We start from the raw sequence: 20,233 nt of genomic DNA, 5'->3' as shown, positions 1-20,233 counted from the left end.
CTCTGCATCTCACAGAGACACAGCGGTTGGAACCAAAAATCTCAAATTTGGACTCATCAGACCAAAGGACAGATTTCCACCGGTCTAATGTCCATTGCTCAGGTTTCTTGGCCCAAGCTAGTCTCTCTTTATTATTGGTGTCCTTTAGTAGTGATTTATTTGCAGCAATTTGACCATGAAGGCCTGATTCACACAGTCTCCTCTGAACAGTTGATGTTGAGATGTGTCTGTTATTCTGTGAACTCTGCGAAGCATTTATTTGGGCTGTAATCTGAGGTGCAGTTAACTCTAATGAATTTATCCTCTGTTATTGAAATTTTCCGGATTGACTGACTTTCATGTCTGAAAGTAATGATGGACTGTCATTTCTCTTTGCTTATTTGAGCTATTCTTGCCATAATATGGACTTGGTCTTTTACCAAATAGGGCTATCTTCTGTATACCACCCCCACCTTGTCACAATATAACTAAATGGCTCAATCACATTAAGAAAAAAAAAACATTCCACAAATTAACTTTTAACAAAGCGCATCTGTTAATTGAAATGCATTCCAGGTGACTACTTCATGAAGATGGTTGAGAGAAAGCCAAGAGTGTGCAAAGCTGTCATCAAGGCAAATGGTAGCTACTTTGAAGAATCTGAAATATAAAATATATTTTGATTTGCTTAACACTTTTGTGTTTTTTTTTAATAGTTTTGATATCTTCACTATTATTCTACAAGGTAGAAAATAGTAAAAAAAAAATAAAGAAAATCCGCAATGAGTAGGTGTGACCAAACTCTTGACCAGAACTGTAGGTGTGGGAGTGTCAGGTCTAGGCATGAAACTCTGAGGAATAGAGTCCTTACACAAACATGTCTTTCTGAGGAATTCTGCCTCATCTCCATTGTTCCCACCTCTGGGGAGTAGAAGTGTTGTGATCACATCCTGTAGGTCTGGTTATCTGTTTGGAAGTTCACTTTTACAGGATTCTATTGGTCAACAACTCATAGTTTGAATACAGTCAGAACAAATGGTTTTAAAAGGTTCTCATGTCTCTTTTTGATGCTGTCCTGAGGTTTTCCATCTCTAAATGATCATTCATTTAAAAGTTTGCTTTTGCGTTGTATAATGGAATTAATTCATTTTACAATGTTATTAAATGCCTTTGATTTAACTTTCAGACCAATTTTTTAGAGTCAACTATAACTCAAATAAATTAATAAAAAATCCTACAATGTGATTTTCTGGATTTTTTTTCTTATTTTGTCTGTCATAGTTGAAGTGTACCTATGATGAAAATTACAGGCCTCTCTCATCTTTTTAAGTGGGAGAACTTGCACAATTGGTGGCTGACTAAATACTTTTTTTGCCCCACTGTATGTATGTATGAATATGTGTATATGGGTATGTATGTATGAATATATATATATTTACCCCAAAAATATATGGGGGATTGGAAATTATGCAGACAATTATGTTGATGGAAGCAACAATCTTTCTGAAATATCAAGCTGATCCAGCCTTAAAAGAAAATAAAACCTTTGTGTTTTTTTATACCTGAATTCATATAATTTTCTAATCGTATTTTTTAAACATTTAATACATGAGGGAGGTAGACAGGGCTTCAACAAAAATGAGATGAGGCAAATATCACAATAAGACTGGAGATATTAAAAAAAGATAAGCTTTTAATTGCAAATGAGAGTCACACCTATTGTTCTCTCATATTATTCTGACACTTGTTTAATGTTCATCAACATTTCAGTGTCACATCATTTAGTAGGAGAGCTCATTTTCACCAGGAGTCCCTGTAGTCCGTAGTTATATGGCACCAGAAATGAATCCGTCAGAAAGACCCTGTATTTCTTAACATCCATTAACACGTACAAATGTAATAATAACATCAACAAGTGTTCTTAGTCTGTGAGGGACACCATGTGGCGGTGTGTGTTGGTTTAACACAGTTAACACTTCTGATACAGCAATAACATTCTGACTGAACCCACAGTAAAATTTCCCTTTATCTGATTGAAGTGGGACATTAGTTTAGCAAAGCTCCAAAAATTGACATACTCAATGCATTTTGTAGATTTTAGAATGTTTACAATTGCATGCCTCCAGAATCATTGGGTCGTGTTCATCAGGGCACGCAATGCGAAACGTTTTTAAGCGCTAAACAAAGGACAACAAAAACAAGGTAGTTCCTCAGTTTTCTTCCAATTAGTGCCTAATGAACTGGACCCTGGTCTAGGACTTTGGCTTATCTAAATGGCCACGCTGTTCTCCACCACAACAGGGTCCATGTAGGTGTATGGCACTGGTAGTCCAGAGTTCCTGGCCTTGACGGTCTCGCTGAAGACCTTCAGCTCCGTCTGGAATTTCTGAATCATCGTGCAGGGTGGTATCTCATTGAAGTGCTCCTCTGGGTACTGGCCAAGAGCCAACTGCATATGGAGAATAATCGAAGTTAGTAAATTATTGATAGTTATAATATTAACGTTAAAAAGGACACTTAAATAGGATATTTTGTACCTAAATATAGTATTTCGGGCCTTGATGATATTGATTATAGTTCATGAAAGATGGCAGACTCACAAAGTCACTGGATTGCTTGCTAAGGAGCCACATGGTGGACATGCCCTGTGCTGTTGTGCCGACATCTGGGAAGGTCTCCAGCATGGTGCTCTCGGTAGACTGTCCCTTAGTGGTGGGAGGTGGCTGTTGCAGGGAGATGGGGGTGTTGGGCATCCAGCCACCATAGTCATACTGTAACAAGAAGAAAAATGACTGATTATTACTGACATCCAATATGGTGCTATTCTAAAATGATGATATGATAGTGGCAAGGAATTACAGCAAAACCTTGCAACATTTTTACAAATACGTATCTTCCTAAATGGTAGATGAGGCAGCAAACGTCAGTAGTTGTTAGATTTAGATTAATAACATACTTGAAAAAAAAGTATGGGCTACGTTACACCCACCTGTCCAGAGTTGACAGCAGAATGCTGGCCTGAGCAGGTGAAGATCACCACGGTGACGAACTTGACGACCTCTGGCACAGTAGAGAAAGACTGAGGGATTCCTGGACAGAAAGATAAGAACCGAGAGAGGTGTGTGATGAATGGAGTTATGCCAAGGGAGCTGGGTGGACTGTTACTATAGGACAGTCACGTCCATGGAAGATGTGAGTTATGCCGGGGAAGTTATGGACCAGAAACCAAAAAACATATTGGAAAAATAAGACATTTCACCATACGTCATTACAACACACCCCCATATTACCCTGTACATCGTCACCTGTGCATTCTTGGGCCAGGAAGCCATGGTCAAAGATATCCTTGATCCAGTTCTGTAGTTCCTGGTCTTCCCGGACCTCTGAGTCACTCTTGTAATAGAAACCAATCACTCCCTCTACAAACCTATACGGAAGGCGACAATGGAAGAACGAAGGAAGAAGAAGATATCATATCTATGTAGAGCTATTCTTTCACTGTAGATTCTACCAGCGGATGATACTATACTACCACCATGTAGGTCTGCTCTACTGCTCTGTCGTAGCCTACCTGTGGATGATGTCCCACAGCTTGAGTCCATCATCCCTGTAGTAGTTGTTGGGGACTGACTCCAGACCTCGTGCAGTGATGTCCTCCGGCATACAGAGGGAGCTGTAGGTCAATGAGGCCACAGATCTCCTCAGGATCTCAATCATCCCCTCTCCGCCCGAAGCAGCAAACTACAACGTCACTTAAAGTTATTTGATTACATAATTCTGTAACATTATAATGTACTTTAACTAAGCTGCAATATTACACTGGTTCTATGAGAGATAGTGAACCTACCAGCAAGTATGTTGACCAGGAGGGCCAAATGACCATACATGGGGGTACTGTAGGTTCACTAAAAGACATACAACCGCATGTACGCTGACTCTGACACAACTTCCATGGATGTGTGATTCCTAATATGGACACCACACACTTCTATGGAAACAGTCCACTCAGTAGCCTACCTGAGTGAAAACTCCTTTATCAGCTATTAGAAATGCCCGGGCCAAGAGGTTGATCTGGAGGGTGTAGCGGGTGTGTGGAATCAGAAGCTAAAGCAGTAAAACAGGGTGGAGAGAAGGATGGATGGTCAACAATCCCAAGAGAGAAACTGGCATTAGTAAGGACAGATTCGAAATAGGTGTATTATACTTTCATGCGTCATTATCCTCTGTCATGGTCCATACACACCAAGACAGTCGGGAAGAGGGCACGACAATGCCTATTCCCCCACAGGAGAACGAATAGATTTGCCATGGGTCCTCAGATCATCAAAAAGTTCTACAGCTGCACCATTGAGAGCATCCTGACCAGTTGCATCACCGCCTGGTATGGCAACTGCTCGGCATCCGACTGTAAGGCGCTACAGAGGGTAGTGCGTATGGCCCAGTACATCACTGGGGCCAAGCTTCCTGCCATCCAGGACCTCTATACTAGGCGGTGTCAGAGGAAGGCCCCAAAAATTGTCAAAGACTCGAGTCACCCAAGTCATAGATTGTTCACTCTATTACCGCATGGCAAGCAGTACTGGAGCGCCAAGTCTAGGTCCAAAAGGCTCATTAACAGCTTCTACCCATAAGCCATAAGATTGCTGAACAATCAATTAAATGGCCACTATTTATATTGACCTCACCCCTCACTTTAGCACTGCCTAAATGTTCAAATTACCTCAATTACCTCGAGTAACCTGTATTCCCGCACATTGACTCTGTATATAACCTCGTTATTGTTATTTTATAGTGTTACTTTTTTAAACTTAATTTTATTTAGTAAATATTTTCTTAACTCTATTTACTTAAAACTGCATTGTTGTAAGTAAGCAGTTCACGGTATGGTCTACAGCTGTTGTATTCGGCGCATGTGTTATGTTATTTTATTTGATCCTCGGAGCACTAACTGGACATGCTATGCTATATTATGTTATGATGTATTCTGTTATATATGCTATGATATAATATATTATGCTGTCTTATCTTATGCTTTATTATGTTACGTTATTCTATGATATTTTATGCTATGCTATATTATTATTTATTTATTTATATATAGTTTTTTACCCCCTTTTTCTCCCCAATTTCCAATTGTTAGTAGTTACTGTCTTGTCTCATCGCTACAACTCCTGTACGGGCTCGGGAGAGACGAAGGTCGAGAGTCATGCGTCTTACGAAACACAACCCAACCAAGCCGCACTGCTTCTTAACACAGCACGCATCCAACCCGGAAGCCATGTTATGCTATGATATATTATGTTATGTTATGCTATATTATGTTATGCTATGATATGATATGTTATGCTATATTATGTTATGCTAGGCTATATTATGTTATGCTATGCTAATATTATGTTATGTTATGCTAATATTATGTTATGCTATGCTATGCTCAGTGGAGGCTGCGGAGGGGAGGACAGCTCATAATAATGGCTGGAATGGAGTGAATGGAAGCCATGTGTTTGATAACATTCCACTCCAGCCATTACCACTAGCCCGTCCTCCCCAATTAGGGTTCCACCAACCTCCTGGGTTTATGCTATGTTATGCTATACTGTACTGTGTTATGTACCTTGTAGAGGGGGTGCACCATGGGCATGTTGCGCAGCAGTGCTACAGCGAACACCTCAGCCAGGAGGTGAGTGCGCAGCAGGTGGACGTTGAGCTGGTGCTCTTGAAAGTCAGCGCTCCTCACAAAGATCTTGGCCAGGAGCCAGTCATACTCAGAGTCAGTAGGAAGGAAGATGGGGTTGTCTTTAGCAGGCTTCTGCTTCAGCTGTGGAGAGAGAGAGTGTTAGGGACCTCATAGATGGCTACCAGCAACATTATCCCTGTTTAATGGAAAAATACAAATAATAACATTAGCGGATTCCTTTTTGGTGCTACATTGAACCCTTTTTTGAAGGTTCTATAAATAACCATGAACATAAGGTTATAAATGGAACCTTTATGGTGCTATAAAGAACCCTTTCCTAAGGTTCTATAAATAACTTATTTTTTTTATGTTCTATTTAGCACCAAAAATGGTTCTGCTATTGTTACAACTCTTTTTGGTTTAGGGCTTGACATTTACTTTTTTAGCCACTTGTCCTTAGGACAAGTAGGAAACCTTTTTTACTTGTCCAAAAGCTCAAGACACACAAAAAAAAGGGTCTGTAACACCATTTGTATGTTTTGTACATCATTGTATGATGCAATGAACCACTTTACAAAATTAAATGCATTACTAGATTTTTTTTAACCATAGAGAATCAGACAAACATGGAGGCTACACTCTGTCTATTGGCTTCTTCGCATATTCAATCAGTCTCAAAATACAACACTGCCCCTTTAAGGCTCTCCTGGAGGACAGTTGGACACCCTTGATAGTCTAAAAAATGTATCAACATTGCAATTACAACCAAATAGCCTACTTGTTATGTCTTTATAATTAAGGGCTTCCTCTCATCCCTGGGATGATACAAAATATGTCTACGGTTCAAAAGAATGACAGATTCAAAATGCATACAACCACTGCACATCTAAAATGTAAAAATGTAATAGTCTGACGCAACAGATCAGACCGTTTAGCTTAAAACTGTTGATACATTAGTTTTTTTTTAAATGTTTTATTCATATTATAAGCTCAACAATGCGCACATGGCTTTAGGCTAATGTTAGTGGCATTGTTGAATTCAATTTATAATAGCAAGCTAGGACTGATGGTTTGGTTAGCTAAACTAGCAAGTATTTTTGGTTACCCAGGCAACTAGTGTCGCTATCTAGTAAACTTGCTAGCTATTTCAGTGGATGTTGAACTCATTTATCCCTGCCAAATGAACACATTTCTATCAAGTAAATGTGCTAAATTATAGCCATGGTATAAAAGGGATAATCAACTCGGGGCTGTATGCGTACTCTGGAAAATAATGGAACTCTGTGGAAGGTCAGTTCCACTCTACTAGCGCGTTGTGGAACACACCTCATTATTAATTATTTTCCAGAGAACACATAGTCGTTGATTATCCCTTATGTATTTCACAAGACACTTTCACTAGCCATAGTCATATTTAACATGTAATGGCAAAATAACACAACAGATTAGATAACCTGGAATGACACTCTCACTCGAAATGAGCTTTGAGAACCCCCCCCCTCTAAAAAAAAAAAATTATGAGCTGCCCCCCCCTACATTTGATTATCACAAAAGAGGAAAGAACCCTTCCCTGAACTCCAAAGAAGCATTAAAGGACTCAAAGGTTTCACATAAAACCATCACCCTTCCCAAAGGACCCTTGATGAACCATATGTTCTAAGTGTGTAATACATTCATTCAAAGCATTTGAAGACAATGTCAAACATATTTTCTTTGGGCCTGTCAGATACAGTGGAGGCTGGTGGAGGGAAACATGGGGAGGACGGGCTAGTTGTAATGTTTGGAACGTAAAGAAGGGAGCGGTAGTAATGAGCCCGGACTCTCCATTTCTATCTCCACCAGCCTCCATGGGTAAGTGGGCTCTCTAAAGGAGATTGAAACATGATGGGTTTACAGACTCTCTCACTTGTAATGGTCTCCGTGACTGTAGTCTTCACTTCAAAGTTAGTAAGGGCAACCTTACCTGGATGGCGATGGGAACCAGCTTGTCATCAGGGGTTCTGTAGAGCAGAACCAGAGGAGCCGCCATGTACTGTTTTTTCCTATTGATCACGTTTGCCTTTAATCCATCCAGGTTCTTGTAGTCAAGCAGGAATATGTTGCCGCTCTGTTAGGGATTGGATGACATGGGAGAATAAATCCAAAAGTTACTGTAGGATAGAATGCAAAAATGCAACAGGTTAGGATTACGGTTCACTTTCTTGGTATTTTGGAATGGGACAGATATTGTAGCTCTGTGTTTTACTAGGATTATCCCAAAAAACATCCAATAAAGTTATTTTTGCGATTACTTTCTTGGATTGTAGGGTTACCATCCCCCCCACAAAAACATCAAAGAAAGTAATACTGGGATGTTTTTCATTTTTTCAGTGACCAGGTTTCATCCAACATTTTTGAAGTACATGTCAGATAGAAAATGTCACGACAGGCCTGAAGGAAACAGAACGCTTGTCTGTAAACTTTCAGCATGTCAACAAAACAAAATATGCTAGACAAGGTGGGATATTTTTGTGTCTGTAAAATCTATTATGCGAGAAATGGTGGTGGAATGGCACTTTTATGTGCAAAAATGGATATAATAACCATCATATCTAAGTAAACTTGAGTCACGTGATGACATGTTGTGTGGTCCTCTCACTACGACTCAGGAAAACATACAGTTTATTAGATGAAATAAGTTATGATGAGTGGGCACATTCGCTATATTCGCTATATAACAGAAAAATAATTGTGACAAAGCCATCAGAGTTGAAAATGCGATGGAAATGCCATTTACATGTTTAAATGTTTTATGTTTGGGTACATGGGAATTTAACCACAAAGGTTATTTTTATGTTTGGGTACATGGGAATTTAACCACAAAGGTTATTTTTATGTTTGGGTACATGGGAATTTAACCATAAAGGTTATTTTTATGTTTGGGTACATGGGAATTTAACCACAAAGGTTATTTTTATGTTTGGGTACATGGGAATTTAACCACAAAGGTTATTTTTATGTACACTACGTCATCACACAGACTTATATCTGCAACAGGTCAATTTGATGGAAACATCTATCGTGGGGAAATGTGCATATTGTTTTAATGCGAATTAGAGAATATTTGCATGAAAATCTATCGCCAATTGGATGGAAACCTAGCTATTGAGAAACGTACTGGATGGACCTCCACAAAAGTCATCTGTAGGTCCAAAAAGGAATCTGGTACATGCTTCTGATGGTCCAAGAAAGTGGATGTCTAGACATCCAACAAAGGGATCTCTTGACTTCCATTGATAATTGTGAATATCTAAGATATTCACCTTGGTCCAAGAGGACTGCCCCTAGTCCAGCGCCACCCTTGGTAGAAGTGGTACTGCAATAATTTAGGCAACTTTTAACAAAGAGTCCCATTTTGACAAACTGTACAGTACCTGCAATTCCTTTAGGAGGCTGGACGATCCACGAAGAGAGGGCTTGACCATGTCTCCTGTCACGGGGAAATTTGCCGGCAACTCCGAGCAGCGACGGATCAACATGGGGTTGCAGCCGTTCAGATACTGGTACCCAAAAAACTCGTCTTCCTTCCAGTGCTCCTGTGCGTAGTCTGGAAGGAGGAAATTCTGGGTCGTATTAATTAGTGCACACCATAGCAAAACCTTTTGCAACAGAAAATAAAAATCAATAGTTTCTTATTGGACAGTCTGTTTTCTTCCAGATGATGCCTAGTAATCCAGGGTCGTTTTCAGTATATAGAGTACCAGTCAAAAGTTTGAAGCTGGTTGAGAGAATGCCAAGAGTGTGCAAAGCTGTCATCAAGCCAAAGGGTGGCTACTTTGAAGAATCTCAAATATAAAATATTTGTTTAACACTCTCTTGGTTACTACATGATATAGATGACATATATGTGTTATTTCATAGTTTTGATGTCTTCACTATTATTCTAAAATGTAGAAAATAGTGAAAATGGAGGAAAAAAACTTGAATGAGTAGGTGTGTCCAATCTTTTGACTGGTACTGAATGTATATTTTTATTGGACATATTCAAGTAGTATTACTTCCCCTTTCACTTTGTTTCAAAACGTTTACCACCTAATAAACAGGCCCCTGGAGTTAATTCTGCAAATGCACCTATGAAATGCACTCACCTGAGATGACAGTTCTATTGCAGCAGAAGACTTTGCTGATTTCATCAATGTTTTTCCAGCTCTTCTTGCTGTCAGAATACCCCTTCAGTTTCAGCTCAGTGATCCTACAGAATGGGAGACAAGGAACTGTGTCAAGCTGAGCCAATAGAGTTTTGCAGAGCAAATGTACAACTCAACAATATAAATGAATGGAATACTTTAGAGTTTTAATGATCTTCTGCAGGAAGTACTATTTGAACTAAAGGTGAAATAAATAAAAAATGAAATAAAAAACTGTCCTTAGAGGATGAATTATGCCCGACGTATGCAACGTAATTAGCTACGCAAAAATGTCTGTCCTGCATAGTTGAAAAAACATGCAAGTGTGTGCAACCCAAAATGTTAAACTCACCACGTACTGGACAAAGGAAAAAAGCTCAAATCCGCACTGAACTATTCTCAAGTTTTAATGTAATTATCAGAGGAATCAAACACATTTGGGCGACATACTTCATCAGCTTTTGGAGAAAAATTCACACATTCACACATAAATGATGAAACATTGTAGTATCTTTTTTCACAATCATAATTTACATTCATTATTTACATACATTGTTCTACAATTTTTCACAACTTCTAGTGCCTAAAAATACATTAAAATGTAAAGAATATTTTTAATGTATGAGGGTTTTGGGGGTTTTTCCCCCCCAGAGCATGCCTTTTGAACCCGGAACCCAACAACTTTTTGTTACTACAGACTTTCGAGTTGAGCACGCCGATTCCTCATTCTGTAACTTACCACATAACCACATAGGGAAGCCATAATGAGTAGCACATTGCATTCTCGTGTTGTGTACTCAAGTTGGGTATACATTTGGCTTAGGTGAGGAACTCACCCGGTGGCGGCGGTGAAGAGGAACTGGGTGGCCTTGGTGAACGAGAATTGGATCTCGCTGGGAAGATCCAGAGGGTTGTCTGCCTTCATGCTGCCGGGGAAACCCTCCTTGTAGGTATCCCAACTGAGTAGGAGGAGGAGCAGGAGGAGCAGGAGAAAGAGGAGGAGCAGGAAATATATGGAGGTTGGTCAGATATAATGGACAGACTGGGTAGCTAGGACGAAAGACCACAGCACCTACCAGTACAGCTCAGTTCTCGTCTTCATCTCCTTTTCCCTGCTGTACCTGGCAAGATGATTAGTTTCATCACAGAGCCTTTTAGCTGAAAAATATAAAAAATAATAAATCAACTTAATCACACGTATTATTGCACTAATCCTTCAGAATCAGTGTTGCATGTATTACTGAATGTACGGTGGCCCTAAGAGGAAAAGTAGCTTTTAAAACTTAGTGACATCATGCACACACAAAGAAAATGCCCCCCCCCACACACACACAATGGCTGCAAGTATCAATTTTTTCCCCATGCATTACTCATTCTAACATGTCTGCATGTGATGTTGTTTCATAACGTCACACCGTGCTGACCTGTGCCCTCTCTGAACAGGTGCACTTCCTTGTCCATAATCCAACGGTAGATGGGGAACTGGCATGTGTCTCCCTCTGGCGTCGTCACGACAACCTTGGACGGGAACCAGGCGTCCTGGGGGAAGAGTGGGAGGGGCTGTTTGTCCAGCTCTATCAGCACCAGCGTGCCGAGGGAGGAGGGGCACACCACGTCGAATTCACAAGACGCCTGCAGAGAGAGAGAGAGAGAGATGGAGGAAGTGAGAGATAGATGGAGGGAATGAAATAATGAGATGGAGGGAGGGAGAGAGAGAGAGAAAAAGGGAGGGGCAGAGAGAGTGAGAGAGAGTAGAACCTGGACTGTGTGAGAAAGCAAATAACAAAGGCAAATATAACTAATCCTGGACTACCAGTATTCATGTCACATACACTATATGTGTATGAACATATTGGTGCGTTTGGGTGTGTTTTGAGCACAGTATTTGAAAAATGCAAATGGTAAGTCTTATTGAAGCTAGAATAATTTGTTGCTACATCCATATCTTGGACTTATAAATTATATATACTCATAGATTCTTGAAGAATATAATTTATAATTGCTTAGTTCAACTGTCGTACCCAATCAGAACCCAATGATTGTAAGCAATGTAAATGTAAACAAACACTAAGCTATAGCCACAAAACATGGTTAAAAGTACACATTCTTCTATGAATTTGAGAATGGTGACATTTCTACAAGCCCATCCCTCAGCTTTTTACCAAAACAGAGGTGGGGTGCCTCTTTGTTATTGTTTCAATTAAGGATTCTAGTTTTAAAGAGACATATCTCTTAGTACTGATAGGAGCATTACTGACTTACCGTGCCTTGATAGAAGCCTCCCTTCAAGCTAGTGAGCCACGTGCGCTTACTCTCTCCATTCTCGCCAACCAGCTTGATGAAGACATTGTTCATCGTGGTGCCAGTTGCGATGTTGTGTGTGTACACAGTCACCTTGTATTTTGCCATTTTGACTCTGAAAAACACTACGATAGGCTTATCTGCACACACTGAGACTGCACAGCAAACAACAGTTCATTCAATGTAGACAGTGCAAACATTTCTGCAAATATTAAGACTTGCATGATATCCATTCATCCATTTTAATAACACATTTTTGTTTTTTAGGGTATTCTTGCTTGAATAACAAACTTGCAAAGCCACAGTTATTGCATACACACAGCATGTAGGGGGACATTTTGCTCAAGCAAATGACAGTGAGCAAATGAACCATAGACAGGAGTAATATGCTTATTCAATGTGCATATTATCCAAAATACCCATTGCATTGTGTGCATATTATCCAAAATACCCATTGCATTGTGTGCATATTATCCAAAATACCCATTGCATTGTGTGCATATTATCCAAAATACCCATTGCATTGTGTGCATATTATCCAAAATACCCATTGCATTGTGTGCATATTATCCAAAATACCCATTGCATTGTGTGCATATTATCCAAAATACCCATTGCATTGTGTGCATATTATCCAAAATACCCATTGCATTGTGTGCATATTATCCAAAATACCCATTGCATTGTGTGCATATTATCCAAAATACCCATTGCATTGTGTGCATATTATCCAAAATACCCATTGCATTGTGTGCATATTATCCAAAATACCCATTGCATTGTGTGCATATTATCCAAAATACCCATTGCATTGTGTGCATTGCATTCATGGCTCAGTACACTGATCTCTGGTTAAATAATAGCCTCCTCATTCTACACATAGTTGAAGAAAACAAAACATGAAATCACGCTGCACATCAAGTTTAACTGTATTTTCTGCACACATCTCCCATATTATCAAAAATTAAACATTCAGAGTTCCCTTACCTGATTGGTTGATAGTTTGTTAACCTGTTAACTGTGTCTTAACATGCATGTAATGATCACCTTCCCTACTGCTCGTTTTATACCTGGCTGGAGGTGTGTGTAGAACCATATGTACATATCTGGGTGTTACTTCCCACCATTGACCTTGCATATCCTGCATGATAAATTATGGCAATGTTGATAGCGAAGCGTTGCCCAATCACCTATTGTAAATACACAGTAGAAATTTGAGCCGTGGTTGAAAGGGTGTTGTAACGTCAATTTCGCAATTCTGAGGGCATGCGGTGAAATGTTTGCTCAGCACTGCAATGCAAGTTACAGGTGGGAAATTGAATTGTTGTCACAGACTCTGTTTTGGTGGTCTGCAAGATATCCAAACAGGATTTCACAAGTCTTGTATAGTCACTATATGGAGTTAGTACTATATATACAATACTGTACAGTATTTTTTTAATGTATCATTTATTTAACTAGGCACGTCAGTTAAGAACAAATGCTTATTTACAATGACGGCCTACACCGGCCAAACCCGGACGGCGCTGGGCCAATTATGCACCGCCCAAAGGGACTCCCAATCACGGCTGGATGTAATCCAGCTTGGATTCGAACCAGGAACTGTAGTGACTCCTCTTGCAGTGAGATGCAGTGCCTTAGACCGCTGCACCAGGACAGCCTCCAAATCCTTCCAAATACTTCCTGCTTGCACTGATGATGCAACACCCATTGTGCTTTTTTGGCAGGACACATACCGGCCAATATGTATCACTAACTCGCGTCTTATCGCATATCCTTCATGGCAAATTCCAAAGAATAAGTGAGGCCAGAGGAGGCTGGTGGGAGGAGCTATAGGAGGAACAGCTCATCGTAATGGCTGGAATGGAATCAATAGAACGGGGTCAAACGTGGTTTTTATTTTTCATGTGTTTTATGGCATTCCATTTACTGCAGTCTTTACAATGATCCCATCCTCCTATAGCTCCTCATACCTGTGTGAGGCCCTCTGCTGATGGAAAAGGGTTGCTGAATAACATAGGCTACTGTAAATATACACTAAAGTGTGGAAAATAATTTTACTTTAAGCAGACCAAGTAGTGATGGCCCTTTTACATTCAAACTAGGCACTTTTACTTGGTAACATCTGGAAGTAGATAAGGTGCAGGTCAGGTTAGCCTATGAATTCCATTCTCTTAAAGTATTCTCCTTCGGTTATTTCATAGTTTTTGTTGACAGCTAACAGGTAGAAGTAGTTGAGATAGTAGGGGAGATTAAAGAAAGGGGTCTAGGTCAGAAAGTGTCACAGCCGGGAATTGAACCCTTGCCTCCAGGAACAAAGGGTATTACAGCACTACCACAAGACCAGCCCCCAGGACAGCATATCAAAGAATTCTAATAAAATAAAATACATTTTATTTAACATTTACGTCTTCTTAGCAACCAAAAAAACCAACAGATTCGATAACAACCAAAATACGATATCTTTCCCACAACGTCTCCATTTCGTCACAAAGTACATCTTTACCTAGTTGCATGACGTCTTCTCAACCAGTGAGTCAGTTGAAAACCAGAAAATTACCATTTTTGCCCCCTGGGACATCTATTTGGGTCATAACAGGACAAATCCCACCTACTGTATGCTGCCTTTCTGTTCAGAAATGGAGTTGCAGGGACTGCAGTACTTACATATGCAATCTGTATATAACCTTCACTGTGTACATAATACAGGGATTCCTGGCTGACAAACACAGGCGCAGGGTAGACGGGGTCAGGAATGAGGTCAAACCAATATATGTTTTTATCATGGAGCTAGGTTTACAGTGAGCTTAGTGTGTCTACAGTATGAGGCCCATATGGTTGTAATAATAGATTTTAAAGATTAAACTTTGTAAATACACTATCTTAACATGAAAACACTTACATATGCACTGAGCAGTGATAGCAGACATGAACTGTGAGTAGTACAATGCTTTTGATGCAACACCCCCTGTATGTCAACTATCAACGCAACCCTTGAGTTCTCTTTTATGATGAGACGGAAGACCTCAAGATTTTATCAATGTGACCTCTTCCCTTATCTTCAAATGATACACCCTTCATCTCTTATGCAAACAGAAGTCAGACACTTTCTACAGTGAGAAGCTGATCTCAGTCATTTTAATGCTGTGACATCTGAGCACATACATACAGTACAACGTAAGAATAAAAAAGAGGGACTGTTACATTTAGATTTTATAATTTGATGTAAAACAATATACAGAAAAACAAGCAAATATTTTCAAACTGTTGTTACGATAAGTTTATTAAAATAAAATAAAAAGAATGCCCGTTGGTAGACGATGAATGAGCGGTTCACTTTTGTTTGTGTGGGTGGGACCGAGTTTGTTTGGCAGCTGGCGGGTGTGGTCTCTGATCAGATCTGGGGGGAGGGGACAGTGAGGAGGCCTGTGGGCTTCATCTTGTTGATGCCTCCGTCCAGGGTGGTCACCCGAGGGTAGTTTACCTTCACCAGGTGGGTCGCAAACTGGAGGGGAGACAAGACGAAGGCAAACCATTAACAACATGGAGGAACATTTACCAATCTGGAGGGGAGGGGGGTCAACAAGACCAAGGCAAACCACTAACAACATGGAACATTTATCAAACTGGAGGGGAGTGGGGGGGGGTCAACAAGACCAAGGCAAACCACTAACAACATGGAACATTTATCAAACTGGAGGGGAGGGGGGGGGGGTCAACAAGACAAAGGCAAACCATTAACAACATGGAACATTTACCACAACATTCGACAAAGTAGCAGGAAGGTGCAGGAAGAAGACTGCTCCTACTGACAAAGGAGGTCTCTGCGTACTTAGAGAACATGCAGTTGTCTAGTTTCTGCAATTTTCATCTGATGCAGGCCCTGATGTAGGTATCATCTGATAGCGGCCCTGGTGTAGGTATCATCTGATACAGGCCCTGGTGTAGGTATCATCTGATACAGGCAATGGTGTAGGTATCATCTGATAGCGGCCCTGGTGTAGGTATCATCTGATAGCGGCCCTGGTGTAGGTATCATCTGATAGCGGCCCTGGTGTAGGTATCATCTGATACAGGCCCTGGTGTAGGTATCATCTGATACAGGCCCTGGTGTAGGTATCATCTGATACAGGCCCTGGTGTAGGTATCATCTGATACAGGCCCTGGTGTAGGTATCATCTGATACAGGCCCTGGTGTAGGTATCATCTGATACAGGCCCTGGTGTAGGTATCATCTGATACAGGCCCTGGTGTAGGTATCATCTGATACAGGCCCTGGTGTAGGTATCATCTGATACAGGCCCTGGTGTAGGTATCATCTGATACAGGCCCTGGTGTAGGTATCATCTGATACAGGCCCTGGTGTAGGTATCATCTGATACAGGCCCTGGTGTAGGTATCATCTGATACAGGCCCTGGTGTAGGTATCATCTGATACAGGCCCTGGTGTAGGTATCATCTGATACAGGCCCTGATCTAGGTATCATCTGATACAGGCCCTGATCTAGGTATCATCTGATACAGGCCCTGATCTAGGTATCATCTGATACAGGCCCTGATCTAGGTATCATCTGATACAGGCCCTGATCTAGGTATCATCTGATACAGGCCCTGATCTAGGTATCATCTGATACAGGCCCTGATCTAGGTATCATCTGATACAGGCCCTGATCTAGGTATCATCTGATACAGGCCCTGATCTAGGTATCATCTGATACAGGCCCTGATCTAGGTATCATCTGATACAGGCCCTGATCTAGGTATCATCTGATACAGGCCCTGATCTAGGTATCATCTGATACAGGCCCTGATCTAGGTATCATCTGATACAGGCCCTGATCTAGGTATCATCTGATACAGGCCCTGATCTAGGTATCATCTGATACAGGCCCTGATCTAGGTATCATCTGATACAGGCCCTGATCTAGGTATCATCTGATACAGGCCCTGATCTAGGTATCATCTGATACAGGCCCTGATCTAGGTATCATCTGATACAGGCCCTGATCTAGGTATCATCTGATACAGGCCCTGATCTAGGTATCATCTGATACAGGTTCTTATCTAGGTATCATCTGATACAGGCCCTGATGTAGGTATCATCTATGCATAGTCACTTCACCCCCACCTACATGTACAAATTACCTCAACTAACCTGTACCCCCGAACACTGACTCGGTACCAGTGCCCCCTGTATATAGCCTCGTTATTGTTATTCTTATTGTGTTACTTTTTATTATTACTTTTTATTTTAGTCTACTTGGTAAATATTTTCTTAACTCTTCTTGAACTGCACTGTCGGATAAGGGCTTGCATTTCATGGTAAAGTCTACACTTGTTGTATTCGGAGCATGTGACAAAGTTTGATCTGATACAGGTTCTTATCTAGGTATCATCTGATACAGGATCTTATCTAGGTATCATCTGATACAGGTTCTTATCTAGGTATCATCTGATACAGGTTCTTATCTAGGAATCATCAGATATAGGTTCTTATCTAGGAATCATCTGATACAGGTTATTATCTAGGTATCATCTGATACAGGTTCTTATCTAGGTATCATCTGATACAGGTTCTTATCTAGGTACCATCTGATACAGGCCCTGATGTAGGTAAGGGAGAAACGTGTTTCTTCAACATAAGAGCAACACTGTGTTGAAAATATGCTGTAATAGCACTTTTTGTAATTCTGACTTCCCCAGAACTGGAGCCTGGTGCAACTGGTGTTGCTCACCACATCTATGGCATCACATCTGGGGAATTAAGTTGTTCCCAGACTCTGGTTACTGTAGGTTAGGTTGTCTGCAACACATCCAGTCTCATCCAGTTGGCTACAGTAGGTACAGTATCTAGTGTAGCTCGAGGACAACCTCCAAATTCTTTCAAATAAAACAGATGATTCTACTATGGTGCTCGCATTAGCAAGTTGAATTTGTTTGCTAGCGTTTATCAGTGGCTGAGAGAAGAACAAACACGGCTGAGACTAACAAGCAAGGTGAAGTAGTAACCAAACATCACGCCTTGGAGTATAACATTACAGAGAAAACACTGGAATTGGTTCAGGGAAGTGCACTGCTTGGTAAATAACGAAAGATACATTAATGTCAGGCCAATGTATGCAGGCTTGTGTCTCTGTATGAATAAACTGTTATATTTACAGTCATGTTTTCATGCATGTTCCGATTGTAAATAGACGGTAAATAAATAAAAATATCTATCAGACATAAACGATATAGTAGACGACGAAAGACCTAGTTATGTGTTATACATCTCCAGTCTCACTGAGCCATGTATAGGGTGCATCCCAAATGGAACCCATTCCCTACATACCACAGAACACTTCTTTTGACCAGAGCCCTATGGGAATATGGTGCCATTTTGAATTCACCCAGAGACTGGGAGAGAAAGCACACTAGGCAGTAAACAAACATTCATCACTAATGCATTAGAGTATATATATATATATATATATATATATATATATATATATATATATATATATATATATACACATACACACACACACACACACACACACACACACACACACACACACACACACACACACGCTACATCTTCTATCTTCTCGACCAGAATGAATCACAGGTGCTTTAATTCCCTCACCACTAAACCTTGTGGGGACAAAACATTCAGTCCCATTCAAAATCCTATTTCCATAAACCCTAACCCTAACTCTTACCCTAACCCAAAAACCTAACCCTAGCTCCTAACCCTAAAACTAACCCTAGCTCCTAACCCTAAACATAATTATAACCCTAACCCTAAAACTAACCCTAGCTCCTACCCCTAATCATAATTCTAACCCTAACACTAATTCTAACCCTAACCCTAAATCCCATAGAAATAGCATTTGACGTTGTGGGAACTAACAAAATGTCCCCAGTTAGTCAACATTTTTGTTTGTTTACTATTCTTGTGGGGACTTCACACACACAGTATGAATCCCCACAAGCACGCACACACTGAATGAATTTCTTAAATATCCTCAAACTAGACTGTCGCAGACTTCAGCTGAAATCTCCAAATGAGAAAAGATCTTCCATCCAGCCACAGGGCAGATTATTGGGGATGGAAAGGGCAAGCAAAACTGTCCATTCATTAAGAAAAACTACAGCAGCCAGAGAGAAATTGAGAAAGGGAGGAAAAGTGACTGTGAGAGAGACAGAGATGGTGGGGAGAGAGAAAGAGAGAGAGACAGAGATGGTAGGGAGAGAGAAAGAGAGAGACAGAGATGGTAGGGAGAGAGAGAGAGCGAGAGACAGAGGTGGTAGGGAGAGAGAAAGAGAGAGAGACAGATGGTAGGGAGAGAGAAAGAGAGAGATCGAGATGGTAGGGAGAGAGAAAGAGAGAGAGACAGAGGTGGCAGGGAGAGAGAAAGAGAGAGACACAGATGGTCGGCAGAGAGAAAGAGATGAGAGAATTAGGCCAATTTCCACTAATAATAATTTTTAAAAAAAAGAGCAATTAAGTTTTGGAAACATCTAAAATACAGTGACCCCCTCTCATATCATTACTAAGTCCTGCAATGCCAAGAGCTGAGCAAAGAAAAGAGTCCCCTCATCCAGCTGGTCCTGGGACTGAGTTCACTAACCTGTTCTACTAACACACTGAAGCCTCAGGACCAGAACATCCAATCAATCAGATAAAAACAAAGTACAACACAGTCAAAACTACATTGCTTATTGGGAAACACAAGCACAAAGCAAAATGCAGTGCTATCTGGCCCTAAATCGACAGTACACCGTGGCTAACTACTTGACCATGGTTACTGATCAAAACCTTAGAAAAACCTCGACAAAGTACAGGATCAGTGAGCACAGCCTTGATATTGAGAAGGGTAGACACAGGAAAACCTGGCTCCCTGTAGAGGAAAGGATGTGCAACCACTGCACAACAGCAGAACCTGAGAGAGAGCTGCACTTCCTGACAAAATGTAAAAAATATAAAACAATTAGAGAGAGTGTGTCATTTCCCCAAATGTGAAACCCTAATTCAAGGTTAAAAATATCTCTTTGATGAGAATAGGCTTCCCGTCCTGTTGGGGGAGGACGCAGAGAGCTGTGGGTTGTCAGCACACTACAATGTTGT

The 20,233-nt window shown here is 40.7% G+C and overlaps 2 protein-coding genes across 3 annotated transcripts in view; both read right to left on the bottom strand.

Moving 5' to 3' along the window:
- Positions 1-1,654: 1,654 nt before the first annotated feature.
- On the bottom strand, positions 1,655-13,195 carry LOC139419111 (hydroperoxide isomerase ALOXE3-like). Of its 2 annotated transcripts, XM_071169043.1 has the most exons (15): positions 13,111-13,195; positions 12,085-12,238; positions 11,247-11,454; positions 10,899-10,980; positions 10,659-10,781; positions 9,784-9,887; positions 9,070-9,242; positions 7,620-7,763; positions 5,594-5,797; positions 3,997-4,083; positions 3,551-3,720; positions 3,285-3,406; positions 2,969-3,069; positions 2,580-2,750; positions 1,655-2,428 (listed from the first exon to the last, which is right to left on the bottom strand). In XM_071169043.1, the coding sequence occupies exons 2-15, from the start codon at positions 12,229-12,231 to the stop codon at positions 2,249-2,251; spliced, it is 2,016 nt and encodes a 671-aa protein (XP_071025144.1). In that variant the 5' UTR covers positions 12,232-12,238; positions 13,111-13,195; the 3' UTR covers positions 1,655-2,248. The 2 variants fall into 2 exon arrangements, with proteins under 2 accessions (XP_071025144.1, XP_071025146.1); XM_071169045.1 differs by lacking the exon at positions 13,111-13,195 and having other exon boundaries at positions 12,085-12,305.
- A 2,035-nt stretch (positions 13,196-15,230) lies between these two features.
- LOC139419109 (TBC1 domain containing kinase) overlaps positions 15,231-20,233 on the bottom strand; it is a 60,682-nt gene continuing 55,679 nt past the window's right edge. The window contains exon 26 of the mRNA XM_071169040.1: positions 15,231-15,628. Within this exon, the coding sequence (XP_071025141.1) occupies positions 15,518-15,628 (111 nt within the window). The 3' untranslated portion in view covers positions 15,231-15,517. The remainder of the gene's footprint in view (positions 15,629-20,233) is intronic.

This window comes from Oncorhynchus clarkii, chromosome 10 (genome assembly GCF_045791955.1).
Source record: "Oncorhynchus clarkii lewisi isolate Uvic-CL-2024 chromosome 10, UVic_Ocla_1.0, whole genome shotgun sequence".
NCBI lineage: Eukaryota > Metazoa > Chordata > Actinopteri > Salmoniformes > Salmonidae > Oncorhynchus > Oncorhynchus clarkii.
This window is presented reverse-complemented; position numbering and strand designations above follow the sequence as displayed.

What these genes read in the sequence shown, in the direction of transcription:
- LOC139419111 (XM_071169043.1), bottom strand. Translation starts at nt 12,231, where the DNA reads ATGGCAAAATACAAGGTGACTGTGTACACACACAACATCGCAACTGGC. An exon ending in CCTGTTCAGAGAGGGCACAG is followed by an intron (nt 10,981 to 11,246) that starts GTCAGCACGGTG and finishes TATATTTTTCAG; the next exon opens with CTAAAAGGCTCTGTGATGAA. An exon ending in GCAAGCAATCCAGTGACTTT is followed by an intron (nt 2,429 to 2,579) that starts GTGAGTCTGCCA and finishes CTCCATATGCAG; the next exon opens with TTGGCTCTTGGCCAGTACCC.